This window comes from Anastrepha ludens, chromosome 6 (assembly GCF_028408465.1).
Source record: "Anastrepha ludens isolate Willacy chromosome 6, idAnaLude1.1, whole genome shotgun sequence".
Lineage (NCBI taxonomy): Eukaryota > Metazoa > Arthropoda > Insecta > Diptera > Tephritidae > Anastrepha > Anastrepha ludens.
The window spans coordinates 124,111,836-124,131,779 of NC_071502.1; the positions used below are offsets into that span (position 1 = coordinate 124,111,836).

Genomic DNA, 19,944 nt, shown 5'->3' on the forward strand with positions numbered 1-19,944 from the left:
TTATAGGGGGACTTGAGGTGGGGGCCTACCATCAAAGACCGTCGATTTTTGTTTGTGTGAGTGCGCGTAATGTTTGATTACATGAGAAGTATTAAAGTACCTACCTCCTGTTCTATGTGATCCTTGTTTTTCAAGCTTTTAGCTTTCTCAAAGTTGGCACGTGTTATCTGTACATCAATGCAATTCGAAATGGCATCACATGAATCTACCCACTGTTGTAGTGTTTTAGCGATTTTGCTGGTATAGCCTGGAGGGATGTCGCGGCCCTGAGCATAATCGATTTCCAGAAAGCGATTGTTTTGGAAGAGTTTGCCATGTATAATATCTGTTGAAGAAATAAACAATAATAAAATAGATTCAGTTAGAAATAAGGCAGGTAGTATATAATGTATCGGGCTGTTACTTTCAAAGCCGGAAAGCTTATGTGGAAATAAGCCACAGGAAAATGTTTTTAATATTCATGAAAATCGGCATTAAGAGGCATTAAGGTTTGAACATGATTTCGCCCATGAGGCCACCAAGAATGGCCTAATCTGTGAATCCAATATTCACATACACTTCGCAGTAAATCAGGCTGTCCGAGTATTTCGATAATAAAACGTCGAATGTTACCTTGTTTCTGGCTTATCGGTGAAGGTATGCGACTTTACAGGCATAAAATAATCGAAAGGCGTCAAATCGCATCAAAGCGATGGACAGCGACTCCATATGGATGATTCCAATGGCCCACAGAGCGCACCAAACCGTGACTTCTGCTAGATGTGGTCGGCAAATCTTACTCGTGCGAGCTATTGCATTCTTAGGATATTCGTGGGTAGAGGTTGTGCTGATTTTTTCTTATGTCACCAACACAATTTCAAATATTCTGCACCCACCAATACATTCGCGAATTGGACCATACCTCCAGTGAGCGTAGTAGCGATTGTCATTTAGTATGTGCCGTGACAAATCGTTACTGCAGCGTTGTATTGAAGGTCCATTGTATCCAAAAGTGTAGACGAATAGGAGGCAAATAAAAAAATAAATTCAAAATCAATGGCAGGAAATGCGCGGCACTTGCTTCAATTTGTTTTTGCTTACATGCACATTTTATTTTAAGATTTATATTTACTGCATTGCAGGCGGAGAAGAACTTAAAAAATTTACCAACTGATTTATGGACGCGCGTTGTTCTTTGCACATTTTTCAAGATCTAGCAACAATGAAGAAATTTAAATTTCATAAAAAAAAAAATTCGAGTAAGCGAATAAAAAAATATGTATTTACTATAAAGATTTTCTATACACAATGTCTTTTCAGAGACATTCCAAGAAGAAAATTATAATTAAATAAGTACAAATAACTTATTTTTGTTATTATAGCGCAGCCGAAAGAAAAGGTTTTTCGAAAATATTTCCATAAAAAATAGTTACTTTCAAAAAAAAAGTGAAAACTTATATAACTTAAGCACATTTACTTATGTTCTATTATTAAAAGTTGCTGCCGCACTGCACGTATTTAGCAATTTCCGTAGAGACTGACGCAATACGGACGAAGCATAATGCAGAGGTGGCCATTGTCTCTCTGCATGTACCTTGCTATCCTCATTGTAATGTTGCGGTAGCGATGTCCTACTGCCCAAAACATGTAAATTTTGTATGCGTCTATAGAAATCATTGCGAGTAGATTTTGATGGAACTACTGGTGTTTACCGAGTGGTTGACGATGCATCCGTACATGACTAGGTTCCCGGAAGTGGAGGATATTTTTCACAATAAATTTGAAATATTTGCTCCAGTAACATCCGTTACATATGTATGTGTGAACTAATAGTTATTTGGTATTTAAGAAATCTTCAGGGCTTTCAACTTTTCTGGTAGATGCTAGCTCCATTCCAACAAGCACATCAGATGGTTTCAATGGACTCAGTATTCGTAGCCTGCAAAGGCAGTGTACAATGCGAGCATTATCGTCTCGTTAAGCGATTTTTACAGTTCGCATAACTTTTCCAATTTCTATTAAGCCCAACGCTCCTCATTCTTTCTTCTTTGCACAGAATCCTACGTATTTCAGCTTGTCTTGTATGGCAACATGCCAGAGGCAACACAGTTGGCTTATCAATGACGGTGTTGCAATTTGCATGTGGCAATCGAATTTCAATTTACAAATGCAATAATCGAAAATGAATGCAACCGCGTGCGGCAAGCCTTTATTGGAGGAGAGGATCCGTGCAAGTCTGGGTTAGAGAAGAGCAAAGTATGAAAACTAACAGTGTTTGCTATCAAACGATAAGCAGTGGTTCTTCTCAACATGAAACAAATACCTGATGAACAACATCTGTGAATATGCTTAGATGCGGAAAATGGGTTATTTCGATCAGGCAACAACACACTTCCAACGCTTGCAGTTAAGCGAATGGTTTATTAGCAAGTGGAACATGGATTATGTCAGCGCTTAGGTGCAATGTAGTAGCGTCGGCAAACAATCGCAATCACTTGTATATTGATGTTTTTGAAAAACAGAAACTTTGCAACTCCTGAACAGCCATATACTTCATGGGGCTTCAGCAGAAAACGATTAAGCGAAATAATTTGAAAACTTGGTACATGCACGAACAGCTGCTGATGTTAAGTGGTTAGACAACAAAATCACACAACCATTAAAGTAAAGTAGGAAAAAGAGCTAAGATCACAGCACTACTGGGCTACAGCCCATGTTAACCAATTAAATTTTATTGTAATCAATGTCAAAAAGTATGTAATTTAGCATCAATCCCCTAGTAAGCCACATAATACCACTTTCTCTTAAACTCATCAAAGAATCGATGTTGAAATTATCAACCTGTACTTTACCTGGAAATAAATGCCATTGAAAATTCGTTTTAAAGATGCGAAAAATAGCCCAAACTAAATTTGAAAAAAAAAAATAGAAAAAGCTAGTGTATGTAAGTTAGTGACTCTCTATTGAGTTATCACACGAAATTTGATTGCGATATATCATGTAATGAGACGGCGTCTGACGTTGTTCTAAATGATCTTAGGAGAGCCTTGCCATTTTGTTGTCTAACTGTGTCTAAAGAGTGCATAGAAAGGTCATAATAGGTTGAGTGCTCAGATCTCACCTTTATGAAACCGATAATAACTTGGGGCCATGGGGTTACTTACGTACTTGTATATGATGTGAAAACACGGCAATATTGCTTAAATTGATGTTGATGTTGAATCAACGTAAAAGGTACATTACTTAGACGTACTACACTCCAAATTCCTACTGACACTGACACAGAATTTGTATCCAAAAATATATGTACCTAGGCGTCACTTATTGCATTCTTTGCAGAAAATATATTGCAAATAACTTTTCGCTTGTATTTTGTTGCTCTATAATAGCATAGATAGTACTCCGTTCATCGTCTACTGCTGTTACAAGACTAAGATAATCTCTATAAAAAATTGTACATTAGTTACTAGGCAGAGAGAGAGAGGGAGAGAGAGAGAGGGGGGAATTATTACTATATGAAAGATTCCCCAAACATTGTTAGACCAACAGTAAGCAGTTAACCGAAAATTTGCAATTAAAATTGTGCAAGAATAAGTTATGCATTTATTTACGCCATCACATCAGCTACAGAAATGTCGAGTGTGGCAGATGAAAAAGCTTCTGGGAATTCGATACAAAGTGAGTAGAACATGCAAACTAAGTACAATCCTATATGTATGCATGTATGTATGTATGTATGTGCATTAACAAATACTTGAGACACACAAGTCGTACCAATTTATGCACAAGTGACGCTGAAAATATGGACAAAATTACTGTTTTTGGCTGGCGTTACCAAATATTGTCAACAAATGCAAATGTGGAATGATGTGGAACTAAGTGCGCGTACTATATATTTTGCTGAAATGTGGTTGCATTCTGCTACGTTTCAGGTAAGTAAAATGCCTTTATTGTACTTGTAAAAGGACAAATTTGCAAAACGCAAATCTCTCAGAACTCGTTGAGAAAATGACTTTGAATGTAATTTGGCTGAAATTCATCCAAGTGGTTGGAATGAAACATTACCAAAATAATGGTTTCCATGGTTTCACGAATAAGCGTTTAAACGAGTATCTGGGCTTAAAGGCAGGTTGCCGGTGAAGACAAGATTCCCCAATAATTGAAATTGGAAGCAAAATTATTTTAATATTTATCTTTCCTTAATAAAAAAATTCTTCTTTTTTTGTTTTTTGTTCGAGTGTAATACTTGATGCTTTAAGTCCGGAAAGTTTACTTGCCGACACTTTTTCGCATTATTTATGGAGTACTCGATATTTTTTTTGGATACCACGAGCGAGTAAAAGTAGCAATGGCAAATAGTTATCGATGTGTCAATAGTGGAGACATTGTTTCTTCTTTCATATACAAATTCTTAGTTGAAAGTGGATCATTATACAAACCTACGAGAAAAATATCTCCTCTGGAGAATCATTAGCAGCAAAGCATATATTGAAAATTAATTAAAACTGATTTTTCAAATTCCAATTATAATTTTTACGTTTGTTGCCTTTTTAGACTTTTCCCAACCCTTTGTTTTGCTGAATAAAGGGTGGTTAAATTTCAAGGGCCGATGTTGAATGTGAACCACACCTAAACGTCAACGACACCGTTGGACTTCTTTCTTTGGGGTTATTTGAAAGAAAAGGTGTACGTCGATAAGCCAGCAACAATTCAACAGCTAAAGGATGAGATAATTCGGCACATTAACGGCATAGAACCACAATTATGCCTCAGCGTCATCGAAAATTTGGACCATCGGATGGAGGTGTGCCGCCAAAGCCGTGGCGGCCATTTGGCCGATATTTTGTTCTATACGTAATTGAGCCATACCAGTATTATCATAATAAAGAGAAATGACAATAATTTCCTAAAACAATTGTATTTTGTTCAAAATCAACACCGGCCCTTGAAAATTAACCACCCTTTATTTGCATTGCATTAATTGGGCTGTTAAAATATTAGCAATTAATATATATGTATATATATTTAATTGGCACGTATACCCTTTTTGGGTGTTTGGCCGAGCTCTTCCTCCCATTTGTGGCGTGCTTCTTGATGTTGTTCCACAAATGGAGCGACCTACAGTTTCAAGCCGACTCCGAAGGGCAGATTTTTTTTTATGAGGAGCTTTTGGCAGAAATACACTTGGGGGTTTGCCGTTACCTGCCGAGGGGCGACAGCTATTAGAAAAAACTTTTTCTTAATTTTGGTGTTTCGACGAGATTCGAACCTACGTTCTCTCTGAATTCCGAATGGTAGTCACGCACCAACCCATTCGGCTACGACGACAATTAATATAAATATCATAAAAAGCAATATTTAGAATTATCACAAGTATTTTATCCCGAGACCGCAGAATCAAGCAAGAAGGTGGTGTTTTTGAAATGTAATACTCTGTACGGTTAGGTACACTATAGTGTAGATTTGTGGAATGCTCCAGATGCAGTGATTTGCAAGTTTTGAAAAACTTTGGGATTTCCAAGCTTCATGATATGCACACTGACTACCACTCCTTCCAGAGCAAGCAGTTAACTCTTTCAAGTGCTTAGTTTCACAAAACGACATAGGTTTGGTAAGGTTACGGTGGTTGCCACTCTCTAGAAGGGTGTAAAAGCGGACCACTCAGGTGTGGACACCCATTTTGACATCATTAAAAAGCACTTAAGTCGGGAGAAATTTGAAATAGAGTTGCCACCATCACAGTTTTGTTGTACCAGTTTGCTAAATTCAATTTTAGGCTTTAGCTTTCACGCCAACTGCTTGATTTAATATTCTACATATTTTCCGTTACGTTAGGCAACTGTGACTGCTACAAGCAATGAAATGCTATTTTAGTCGATGTGATATAATTAGTTTCAGATTTATTTGGAGCGTAAATTTGTTGAAGGTGAGCGCAATTAAGAGAGTAGTGGCAGGGGGGTGAAACTTACGCCATGACTTGCTAAAATATTTAGTAACAGTATTCCTAATTACCTTAATACTGGCGTATTTTATGGTTAAATAAAAACATGCAAGTCTTTGCATAAAAATTATAATAAAACATACTACGAGTATTTACAATAATAACTGCTTAACTTAATATGACGCGCATAACAACACTTACAATCTTCCAATAAAATACGAGCATATGAAGTCAAACAAAAAATTAGTTAGGTAGTTAAAAAGTATCAGTCAGATAAAAAAAAGAAAAACTTTTAAATTTCCCCCACATTATATTTCTCTTTAAATAATTAACTAGCAAACTGTACACTCTACTTCCAATGTTGGCAAAATACCAGCGAAAAAAGTAGACGGAAGGAAAAGGAAATATTGTGAGCTAATGGCAAGAAATCGCCTGTGTGATTAACTTAAGTTACGCCAAATGAACAAAACTTTTGCAATACCAGTAATATTTAATAAAGAAAACAGCGAAGCTATTATAATAAAACGCCAGTGCACAGTGTAGTGGTATGAAAACCAGCTTCTAGCTTAGTAACTTCTTGGCTACGAGGAAGCAACAAGCTGGAAAAAAAATTGTTTTGCAACAATCGAAGTCCGCCGGAAGTTTTTGCTTAGACAAACAGTGGTCAAAAAATAAGGTGACATTGCTAATAACTGTTTACATTTTTGTTTATTCTGATATAATACTTTCATATTTCCATTTCTTATTTTTATTTTTAGATTTTATTTTAACATTTTATGGCGGCCGCTGCAGCTAAATGGATTGATACGTGACTGCCATTCGGAAGCATGTAGGTTCGAATCTCCGTGAAACACCAAATGATAGAAAAAGTGGTTTCTAATAGCGGTCGCTCCCGGCAGGCAAAAGCAAACCTCCAAGTGTATTTCAGGTCAAAGTCAGGCAAATACGGTGGTTGTGAAAAGTATTTGTCGAATTCTTAACGAGATTCTCTCGAAAACCCGCTCTGATCTGTTTAGATTAGAATGGCTGCCTAAGAAGTGGGCACGCGTGGACGAAGAAAATGAATTCGTCTTTAAGATGGTATGATGTGATACATTGAGTGCCTTTGGCAGGAAAGGAGTTTTTTTCGGTCACAAAATATACTTTTAAATTGGTTGACATAAGTCAACGGTTTTGGAGCAACACATTTTTTATTTCTTTGACATATTCTTTATTAGTTGATGTTAACCTTTAACCTTCACTTTTTTTTAATTTACGAACTGTTAGCTTTCCCACAATTACATCTATATTTAAACTTGCCTTTATTTCCACGGCAACAAACGGGATAAAACTTTGCGATGAAAATGTTGTGAAATTTGACGTATAGTTCTCTACAACGATATTTTGTATGGATTCTGACAGCTATTTTACGTCAAATGGTAACAAAGTACTATGCTTGAGTAAGCAACACTAGCAGTTATTTTGTAAGACTGCCAGATTGTAATATGTGTTCTCTGGGAAATATGAAAAAAATTGTAAAAACTGAATTGATTTAATTTCATGCCTGTATCTCCATTTAATTATGTTGTAATTATTACTGGCACTACACACTGTGCCCTATAGCCTTACACCGACAACTACAGGGTGGGCCACATAAGACCTACTAATGTCAAGCACAAATAACTTTTTATTTTTTGACATATTTATTTTTCTCTTTTTGTAGGTTATAATTGAGTTGCTGGAAATTTATTATGGAACCCTACCGCAAAACCACCAACAACGACTACAATACGCTATTCGTTTTACACAATTAGCCACACAAATAAATTTTTTAAATAATGTTTTGATTTCGGATGAAGCGCATTTCCATTTAAATAGTTATGTCAACAAACAAAGCTGTAGATTGTGGGGCTCTGAAAATCCAAGGGCAACCCACAAACATCAGTTGCACCCATCTAAATGTACTGTTTGGTGCGGAGTTATGGCCACGAGAGTTATCCGTCCATATTTCTTCGAAAATGAGGATGAAACGCCGGAATCGATTTGAGGAGCTTCTTACAGAACATTGATCGAAAACTTTTTGGGGCCATTGGCGGAGCAGTATCTTATTTTGTGGTATCCAACTGCGCATACTGCTAGGCAAACTATGGACTTGGATCTATGGATTAGTAGGTTTTATTTGGCCCACCCTGTAGAAAGCAATTTGGCACAAACTGACCTTGATTCTGCTCTCGTGTAAGACGAAGCCAAGCGGATTTAAGTATTACAGTATTGTAGCGTGGTGTAAGAAAATATCAGCACTCAAACTACCATAGTTTGCTGACTTTTGACGGAAGCAGAAGCAGAGGCAGGTATTTGTCAATTTCTGCTACAAATTTAATCTGAACTAAATTGAAACAATTGCATGCTTTTGTAATGTTTACTTTGCTAATAAAGGCATTCGCCCTTCTATTTCTCTATTTAATTTTCGATTTCATATATGCGCATACATACATATGGCCTTCGTTCTTGACTAAATTTTCAAAAAAATGGTTATACTCACTCTATGATATTATTGCAGATTTCAAACGAAAGAGGCTATACCGGGTATTAAGAAAAGTTTGTTGACTTTTTGCCAGGACAAATATAGTACAAAAATGTTTTTTGAAAAATTTAGCCTTAAATAGTTTAGAATTTTCAACTTTTTTCTTCTTGCTGTAAATAAAATAATCGTTGTATAGGGGTTTTCAATTGGCGCGGGTCGATTTTGGCGCCCTGTGGCAGCCATTTTGTTTTGGTAACATCTGTCAAATCTTTTGTTTATTATTCAGTTGTTTATGCCAAATCATCATGGCAAGTTAGACGATTGAACAGCACGTTCAAATGATAAAACTTTATTATCAAAATGAGTGTTCATTAACGCAAACGTTGCGCGCATTGCGCCCATTTTTCGGTAGACGTGGTGGCCCTTCCAATTTCTTATGGCCCATATCGAACCATATGGACCTAGACGACATGTGCTTCCAGCAGGACGGCGCTACGTGCCACACAGCAAACACCATTTTATTCCATTTCAACATCTACCCGCCCTTATTGAAAAACCCTTTATTTTCCTACTATGAAATAAAGTATACGCAGTGGAGACTTGTGCTTATGTCGCCTCTTTGAAAAATTTAATTGATGAGGAAATGGAAAACTGAGTACGCATTGTATTATTGTAGATTTATATTACTATATAAAATCTATAGTTTCACTTGCATACACAATTTTTTCGGGATACATTGTGCTGTGGCACTGTTTCTGTTCAAATCCTTATGTAAAATCCGCCAAACGGTCAATTCTCAACAGAACGACCAGTTTTTGGTCTGCCAGTTCTTTTTCTATCCTCGACAAAACCAGTAGTCGAAATCAGTCAAATAAAATAGTGAATAAAAAATGTATGTAAAATAATTTTTTTTCTTTACATATTTTTATAAAATAATTTCTTTTAGTTAAAAATTAAGAGAAACATTAACTAAAAAACCAAAGAAAGATCTGATACTTAAAAACCGAATAAAACGCCGAAAATTAAAAAAATATATATCAAATCATCAACGAAGACATGAAGTTTTTGTACTTTAACTAATTTAAAAAAATGTGGATTTTCTAAATAATTTATTTTTAATATATTGAAAGTGAAAAATTTACCTTTTAGTGACAAAGACTTAACTCCAGAGGTTACTAGCGCCATTATAACGTAGGTCAAGAAAAGCATGAATTAGTTGGTACATTTTACAAAGTATTACAAAAAAAGGTTTCTGAAATATTACAAATAATTTTCTAGATTTTGAAATTAAATATTTGGAAAATTAAATTAACACTAAGTGCCAGTTTTTCTGCGGAGTGTCAAAAATATGCCTAGAGGCTAAACTAACGTTAAACGCCTAATTTTGCATTTTAAAAACTCATCGCAGTTTAACTAGCACTGAAAACCTGGACCTAAATACTAAAAAAAATGATAATCATAGTGACGGGTTCGAGGTTAAAGAGAAGAACGAAAGGGTTACGAAACTTCGGGGAATCTCATATGCTGATCACCTGATTGAGTCTCTTAGCGTACATGAGCGTGGTGCGGATTACAATATATTTTTAAATTTACTGAACTTTATGGCACGGGAGAGTCTACAAAACAGTCGCAGTTATGAGAAAGAGCTTGCTGATATGCAGTTTGATTGCCATTTTATAGGTCTTTTGAGAAGTGCAGAGATTTTTTAAGCAAACGAAATGAAAAAAAATAACACAACTTGTTGCGTGCTCACAGACGAAAAGTATATTACGAACTATTCGCTCTTTGTCACATTTAAGAGATTTTCTAACAACATCTTCATTTTCTTCTCTTTTCTGTTGTTTTGCGAAAGCCTGATTGTTGGATTTCGATTAGTCGATTTTTATATTTATGAAATAAAATTTAAACCCTAACTCCGCTAGAAGCCAACGACCTTAGTAAATACAATATATTATGTGCCAAACTACATATAAGAAATAAATGTAACAAACAAATGTCGAGATGCGTTATTTTGTGCCATTTACCAACAAAATTAGTGAATTTTTTTAAATGTGTGAAAAATAAAAACCATTGGATATAATCACAGAGCGTGGTATTCGATAATGTACAACATTATACACTAATAAAAATCAAATATGCCTCGCCGACAGAACACAAATGACCCACAGCCTGTTAAACTTGATTACATCGTGTTCCTACCTTTTTTTATTCCCACTGCTATCTCTGGTTATTGCCTCACGCACGCGCCATTTTAAAAAGAGACTATCGCGCCGGAAAGAAATTCAATTTACCAAATTACTTGCAGCTTTTCATGCGATTGAAAAGTAATTGAGAAAAACTTACAACAGAAATATGTAGCAGTGCGAAAATTTGTTGAAAACTATTAGTTGCACTTCGTACTCAAACTTTTTGCCAGCTTAGCCGCAACAAAGCATTATGTGTCCCACAAGAGGGAATTATTCAGTGAAAGGAAACTAAAAACTACTTAATGTTAAAAGCGAACGCCTCATTGAACAAAGCTATAAAGACAAAATGTGAAAAAACATAATGAAAAAATGTGAACATTTATTTAATTTGTATATTTAAACACAGTACGCATGAAAAGGACCAACTTTTCTTTTTTTCTTTTCTTTTTGTTTGAGTGACGTGTAATGATTGAATGATTTATAATTGAAGTTGTAAAGGGCAAAGTTTGCTTGAATGCAAGCGAATCAACGCTTAATTAACTAATTTCTAGCGATTATGTTCTTATTGCTAGTGTTGCACGCTTACAGACAACTGTTCACATAGAAGTTCGAGCTCAAGTTTCGGTTTTTAAATTCGACAGACACCTTTAACGAACGGGTATATGGCTTCGGAAATATATGAAAATCTAGTGAAATTGAAAGGCGGTCATAATCACACATTTTATAACAACAAGAAACTTTTCGATGAATAAAAAAACATATTTTGAAATATAATTTAGGATGATATCAACGAGTTTTGTTCGAAAAATAAAGTGACAGGCATGATGAAAGTAATTTGTCATACATATGTACACGTGTCGTTACAAAAAATACGCACATGATCTTGTTAAAAAACGTACTTATCATTTTGCAGGCACCTACAGCCATGCCCTGTAGAGAAGCTCTTATGACGCAATGAAAAAGGCGTCTACTTCACGGCTAGTATTACTTTGTCATCGAGAAAATATGGATGGTTGAAATGAGAGCAAAATATGTCACAGTATTAACTACATTTCGGCCGCGAAGCCGAATGGGTTGGTAATGCGCATTCGTATCTCCATGCATGAACTATCAAATAATAGAGAAAAATTTTCTAACAGCAATGGCGAGCTTCAGAGTTTATTTCTGGCATGAAAACCATTTGCCGCTTGGAGTCGGCTTAAAATTGTAGGCCCCTCCATTTGTGGAACAAGATCAAGACGCAGGACCAAAACCCAAATAAAGGGTGTGAGCGCCAATTATATACAATGTATAAAATTTTGAACTATTTTTTTAATAATGTAAATAATAAACCCAATAATTGCCCTTAATTCGTAAAACGAACACAACACGGCCAAGAAAGACCAGGCTAGGTCTAGAGCGGCGGTACTGTATTCAGCGTTGAGATCTAAGACGGAGCAGCTACAGCAAAATCTAATCAATCGATCATTTATTGCGAGAGGATAGCTTCGTTTGTTTTCTTTAATAAAAGAGAGAGATGGGATGAGAGTTAACATTTTAAAAAGTCCTCAATTGCTTAATACCCAAGAAGGTACATTGATATGAACTTCCGCTGGAAGAGACGGACTAGAAATTTTATTCAGTTACTATACATATACCCATATTTTTTAAGGCTAGCAAGAGGGACAAGATTGATGAGCTTCACACAACTTACTGATGATTATATCGCTCAAAAAACCCTTAAAGCAAAATTTAAAAAATTATTATAATTATTAACTAACTATTTTTATCCATTTTTTGTGCACACATTTTTCACAAATCAAAACTTATCGTTAGTGCCGTAGAAAAGCTGGTAACATTTTCTTAAGCATCGCAATCCAAGGCAGTTCATCGCCCTAGAAATCAGGAATTTCCCTGCAGTGCACGCACATATTTTCAAGTGAATGTAAATGACTTATAATCAATCAAACCAGGCATCTCTTTATGTATAACCTACCAGGAACGCATTTTTTTCGCGCAATATGCTTTCAACACAAAGCTGTTCGGTAATAATGTGGCAATTCACACTCTCTTTGCATTTCCTTAGCAGCATATTAACAGAGTGAGCAATGACAGCTCATTTGCTTCCTGCCAACGCAAATCCCTGCACATACAAACTTACATTCGAAGTAATCAGTATTAGCATGTGTATGGGCGTGCGAATGTCTGGTATGGTGAAGATGCATGTAGATTAGTTTTTGCATGAATGTGGTACTAAAAGCGTAATGTCTATGTTGGTGAGAATTATACAAGCACACTTTATGCTATAACATAAGCAAATCAGTGGTAACAGTCGTAAGGTAATGGTTGACAAGCGGATTGAGCAGTGCAACTGAGGAGTAATTCAATACGCAACAATCATGCGATGGTGGGATAGCTGGAGATGACGCTGTAATGGTGATCTGGAATATTATGTAATGTTTTTGCATATTCGCACACTAATAGTCATCTAACAGCTTGGTGACAAGTGACATTGCCATGCACGCACAAATATTAGCATTAGAGGCAAACACACATATGCACTCAGATGTGATTGTGTCCAAATATTTGCAAAGGATAAGAGCGCACCTTTTTCCCCCGAATGTGCATTGGTTGGCATTAGCCTCTTCGTTAAGCCGCAGATACGAGTATTGCAACCATTCACGCACAACAATGCTTATGCACTACATACATACATCCGTTGGAAAATACTTAAGAATGATGCGTTGTGCTTTTAATACATTTGCTGTAATCACATTTATTGAAATGCGTTCATTTATCTATTTCTCTTGAAGGGTTCGCATGGATTTCTGCGTTTTCAGGACGTCTCGGTCTTCCTCCAAAATTCTATAAATTGTTTTTTGTTTTATATTGAGATTGGTAAGTAAGTAAAAAAGGTATCTGGAGTATTCCTACACCAAAGTTCCTAAATAGAGTTGGTCGAGATGGTAGAAAGTACGTACGGCAGCCAAAATATGCTGCATTCCACTTTTTTCTTTCGCCTGCATTTTTTTGATTGGACTATTATTTGGATTCGTTCTTAAGTATTTTTCTCGAAGGATTATCGAACTGTATTAAGTTTTGTACATGAAGTAAAACATTTATGGTTTTCTTAGATAAAAAGACTGATAAAGATTGAAAACATTTTAAATTTTTAAAATAAAACCTAATATGCAAAACATTTAAGTGATTAGCGTTCTCAAGTATTTTTCAACGGCTGTACATCCATCCACTGCGGCCATGTTGCGTAGGAAAATTGCTAGCCTCGCTAATTATTGGCATTAAATACACAACTTACCTAGCATCCTAATGCGAACGGAGCCTATTGATGATGACGATTAATTGCTATCGTGCCGACCATAGGGCGCATAGCACCAGAACGAAGCCGATTGCTGTACTGCTCGAAAGAGAAGATTTCACGCTAAGCAGGCGATTACTGGTATTTGGCGTATACGTTCATTTTCTAGATATTTCTGTTATTCAAAGTAGCTACACCACCTACTACGAAAGGTAATCTGTCAGCCTTGGCTTTATACAAATCCCTTTTTTCGAATACCAATCGTAACTTGGCACACAACGACAAACTTCCAGCATAAAATTGTAGCAACCTCAAATTAAAAAAATAAACAAGGGATGAAACTTTTACCTAGGTGGCGTGCTCCACACTAATAATATGTATATTTACAAAACTTTTATAAACGTCAAAGAAATCATCTCTCTCAACTATTTGCCAGTTTTCCATTCAAAATAGTGCAAATGAAGCACAAAAATGATAATCCAAGAAATTCTAAAGCAACATCAAACTTCAATCGAGATGTTTTTGCCACTTTTTCACACAGCCACGCTGAATTCATAGATAAGCAAATAGCAGAGAGCTTATATCAGCTGGCTGCAACAAAGCTACTGAATTGTGGGTATCAAGTGCAACATTCTCTAGTTATGGGGCGAGAGGTGTTAAGCTGGGAGTTTGTGTAACTGCGATTGCGGTTTAGGGTGTAGGAAGTAAGTATACAGCTAGGTAGTAAGAAGAGCTTAAGCAAACCGCAGCGTTGATGGAAGGGAAAATCGTAAAAACAACATTCAAGTTTCTTTTTGCGCTTTTACTATTGCTTTGCCATTTTGAATTTCCGTCAACGGAATCTGATGGAATTCTTAAACATTTTACCAAGTTGAAGTTGAGGCAAAGCAATCAAAGCCTGCTTGAAGCCTCCGTAATCACTATAAATGCAGTGAATGTAAAAGATCGTATAAGTCATGAAAAGAAATTTACTATTTTAGTGACAAAAGAAAAAAATACACAAGGATTTCTAAAATTGCAACTGCATTTAACGCATATTTCTTTTTAATACCCACAGACCGCTCGTTCCCCTTCACAAAAAGTACCACATTTCGCCATTCGCTAAAAAATTTCTGAAATTCTACCAGTAAATGTTGCCATCATTTCTTCAAAAAGTTTTTAATTTCCCTGCAGAGTAGCAGCTGTTTATATTGGTATTGCTATTTGCCACTAGTTGCAACTATGTGTGGCAGTTGCATTAACAACTGTGGTGCACTTATTTTTTGTTTGGTGTCGTTTGCCACTTGCTTTGCTGTTTTGTTTTTTTGTTTGGTAAGCAAAATAGTGCATTCCTGCTGTTACATTATTGCCGATGCCGATAGTGTGAAAACACATTTTTTTATGTACATATTTTTGCGCACTGAAAACCAAGTGCAACACACATATAGGTGTATGCAACCGAAATGCCAAAAAGCAATGATATTTTCGCTAAGAGGAAATACGCCGCATCTTGCATGCGCATAGAACTTTTGCAACGAAGTAGCTTAACGAATAATGTTTTGTGATTTGAGTGCTAATACGTGGCACAGCATGTGGCAAGCAGCCAAATGTTTATTTGAGCGAAATAAGAAAGCATTAATCGCCAAAAACTTAATTTAAAATTACTCTAAAGAAAACCGTTTATTAAGTTTCTCACTGAAACGATAAAGCGCTTCCGCTGGGCAGAGACAAATTGACGTCACGCCAGCTATCAAAAAGTCTGCAAGGTGTATTTTCTTGCTACACGAGTCCCTGCAGATACAAAATGCTAAGTTAGTTAAAGCTACTTCGGATCCCGTAGCCTATTGGACAGTAAAGAACGCTCTGGAACAACACAAATCACATGCGTATTTCATTATGTTCGTCCGTTTGTAAAAGTATGAACAAAAAATGTTCGACGAGGCGGCTCTTGGAGTTTAATGTGCTGGAAAGACGCAAAAGGAAGAAGGCCAGGTTTCACTCTGTGTCCTTATTGCCGACAAAAAAAAAGAAAAATAAAATACCACTTGTGCGCTTTTTAGAGCGAATATCAAACATCGCTAACCAAAAAGAAAAATGACAGCCAATTGAAGATATTTGCTTGACCTTTTAATTAGGCAGCGCAAGATACATATTAAGACTCTCCGCTCAACCCAGGGTGGCCAAATAGTTTCGTATTACCAGAATGTACACACATTTGAAAAATTAATCGACCACGCTGCTCCAAAACAGAAAATTTACTGGCGAAACTGAAGTTTGCAGAAATGGATTTCATCGACCTACGAAAGCTATAGCTTGGATTGTGGCAAGACAGGCGTGCTGTATACTCATGCGTATAAATCTGTCCTGGCTGAAGAAATTAAAGCAAAGAAACAATTGTTTTTATTTAGTCCCAGCCACAAAGTACAGATATTTCTTATGAATTTCAAAATTAATTAAAATTCGTGGGGTTAAATAAATCATTCAATGCAATGGTTACCAAACTACAACGTAAAGCAGATAATCAAACGTGCATTATACTCTTATACATACATAAATACAAGGTGCGTTTCCCAGTAAAAATAGCTTAAAAACAGATTTTCAGAGAGGTGACCTATTGGCAGAGTACAGTTTTCACGGGCGAAGGGCATCACCAAAGAGTTTAATAAGAACAAAAAACATTCAAAATGTCGTGACTGGTCATAAGGCACCAAATCATCATATCGAGTATGATCCAAGCTTGCAAGCACTAAAGTGCCTAGTGCATGGCGCCGGGTGAACCCCGAAAATTCCATTTGGAAATTTTTAAAATGAAAACAATGTTGATTTGAGTACCCACAAAGGACTGACTCACTAGTTACTATGACTCAAACAGGAACAGTATCTAAGATGATGGCACAAGGAAAAACCTGATCCTTTCGATGTTTCCATCGGTGACAAGTAAGGTGGCATACTGTCCACCGTAAATTTATGCTAGTTTTGAACTAATATAAAGAACTATCTCTTACGCTTTGAGCGTGAAATTTTGAGGAGAGTTTTCTGTACTGTACGAGAACCTGGTGGGTTTTTATAGAATAAAACATAACAATGAGGTCGAATAACTTGCAATTGGACAACAGAATTGCAAAGACGACTTTTAACTTTCGCATTTAGGGCAGTAGCTACTTTCACTAAGCTATTTTACTTGGCTCTTCATTTTTCCTTTGCTTTTTGTTAAAATAATGTTCATCATGGAGCACACCTTGCATACAGGAACATGAACTATACATGAAACATACAAATACGAGTTTATATTACAAACATACATATAGAGAACTACATATATATTCAATGCTAAATTCAAGTCTACAGACAGTTAAATTCATATAAATTAAAAATAATTTATTGCTTTAGCAACGGATATTTTAGAAAGGATCGTCATTATTTATTGTATATTTATTTATAGGTAAACAAATACTGGCATATCTGAGTATAACGACGGTAATTTTACGAATACAAATTATAAATACGAGGGTTGCTACTTAAGTTTAAAGATAGACAAGTAAAACTAAATATTTACTATGTAATCGAAAAATTCTTTGTTTCTGAAAATACTCCCGATGCGAACCAATACACTTTTGCTTGCGTTTGGGGTAATTTTTGAAGCACCCGCTTTTTTTGAATGATTATCAAATTATGCAGAATCCAAGCAAACAAACATTTTTGACGGCCAAGTGCTCCAATGAGAATTTTGCAATACCAGTTCAGCCGTAGCATCGATTTTCTCCACACAACAATCGATTTTGGACGACCTTCACGGAATTCACCTTGTAGTGATGTGCCACTAGAATTGAATTCGGCAACAATTCATCAACAAAAGTCAAGTTATGGGGGAGAAAATCACCATACGAAAATATTCAGGTCTTAATTCCATATTCTGAATGAATAAAAAAAAATAAATAATTGGCGCGTACACCCTTTTTGGGTGTTTGGCCGAGCTCCTCCTCCTATTTGTGGTGTGCGTCTTGATGTTGTTCCACAAATGAATGAATATCTCAAGTATTTGTAGACAATACAGATAGCTCTGGTATGACAAAACATTTTAAATACGATTTTCATTAAAAATGTCAATTCTACTTCACTTTTGCTTAGTTTGATATATTCACACTGATGTAGCCACATCTCAAAATAAAATCAGCAACCTACGTATTTGCTTAAACTACATCTAAATAATTGAAAATTGTATTTAAACTTTAAAAGTGAATTATTTATCTTTAGAGTCGTACCGACAAAACTGAGTATTTTGTATCTCTTTATGTGCAAATATGTTCTAATCACTGCGAAAGTGAAAGTGCACGTACATATTTGTCTGCCCGTACTCATACACAAACGAATGCTTGTATTACTACAACAATGTGTAACTTTTCCAACAGCTGTTGGAACTTTCTGCTGCCATCAATGGCAGCCAGCCCTCAAACTAACTTTCCTCCAACTTCCTTCCCCTGTATTTTTTACAGCTTTACTCTTCTACAGCTGGTTGCTATTTCATGGAAATGCACAAATGATTTGTATTAGAAAACTTTGGCAGCTACGAAAAGCCAAAACGACAGACGAAAGGACCGATTCAATGGAGCTGGTAAATTTCCATAAGTTTACAACATAAATGCATTTCATAACTTGCACGTGTTCTCAGACAAACATAAAGAGTTAGTATGCATATGCGTAACACAGAGCTTATGTGTGTACAATCAGCACGCGCTCCCTCGAAAACGCTGCACCCATCGTGGGCAGGATGTCTGGCATTACTTAATCGATCAAATTAACAAATGAATGTCGTTCATAGCGAAAGTAAGCTAAAAAAGTCTCACAATCGCGGTTATGAAATTGGAGTGCAGTATGAAGAACTATAGCAGTGACTTTGATTGTAACAAATGTACATATATCGGGTGTTTTTTAAGAGCCTGAAGGCTTAAAATTATAATACAAAACAGAAATATTGTTGAAAATAATCTTTGTAATCCAGTAGACAATTTCATGGCATTTATTTTTTGAATATGATTGCTAGCATATCGCACCCTAAATACAAAAGGGTCACAACTCAAAATTTTCCAAAACTGAGTTTTTTGCATAAATTAATTCAGAGTACACATTTATAACTGCTGCAAATATTTCGTTCACATAACTATCTTCTTTAACTGGAAAAATACAGTTATCTCTATTTTTATGTCAAGTGTGTTGCTTTTGCACGATCAACTAAAGAGAATTATTTTGAGTTGCGTTAATGGGCTCAAGAACAGCTGATTACTTTTATTACACATAAAGAGTTTTATTTTGAGTTCTGCCTCTATAACTGTAAAGAGTGATAAATTTCGTGGTATATTATTTTGCATTGTACCTCTTTAGTTGTGAAAAGTGAGTTCAATTAGGTTAGAAAACTTATAAAATTAAAACATTTTATCAGTTAAAAAGGCACAACTTAAGATAATATCACTAGTTAATCGAAAAAATTTCAGTTAAAGAGTCATAAATCAAAATTTTGTTTTATTTTCGCAAACATAATATAAAATTGAAAAAATGTAGTAGAACCTTCTTCAATGTTGTATATTTTCATGATGGAACAATATTTTCTTTGAATATTACAATAATTTTTAAATAAAACGTTTTTCGTCTCTCGTGAAAATCTTAGTATTTTGAATAGTGACCCTTTTGTATTTAGGGTGCGATATGTCCGTCGCGGAGACGAGTTACATGGTCTATGGTATTCGATCAGTCCAATTTTTTACTAATTTTTCTAATAAATCTGGCCATATGGCGTCAATGGTAGCATGAATATTGCAATAATTCGATTGTTAAGCGCGCTGTACGGCAAGTTGCGCCGTTTTGTTGGAACCAAATGTCGTCGATTTTTATTTGATTAAATTTTGGAGACTAAAACTCAACCAGAATGGCTCGGTAGCGCTCACTGGTCACCGTAACGGCAGCTCTTCACCATTCCGAAAGAAGAAAGGGCCAGCGATGCTGCCAGTGCTCTAAAGTGCCAAAAAAAAAAAAATGTAAATGACTCATGCTGTTTTGCCAAGCCTTA

General features: G+C 35.8%; 1 protein-coding gene across 2 annotated transcripts in view; it reads right to left on the bottom strand.

The window, feature by feature from the left end:
- LOC128867522 (COP9 signalosome complex subunit 7) overlaps positions 1–19,944 on the bottom strand; it is a 32,453-nt gene that overhangs the window by 1,523 nt on the left and 10,986 nt on the right. For both annotated transcript variants that reach the window (XM_054108801.1, XM_054108800.1), the window contains exon 3: positions 105–325. In XM_054108801.1, the coding sequence (XP_053964776.1) occupies positions 105–325 (221 nt within the window). The remainder of the gene's footprint in view (positions 1–104; positions 326–19,944) is intronic.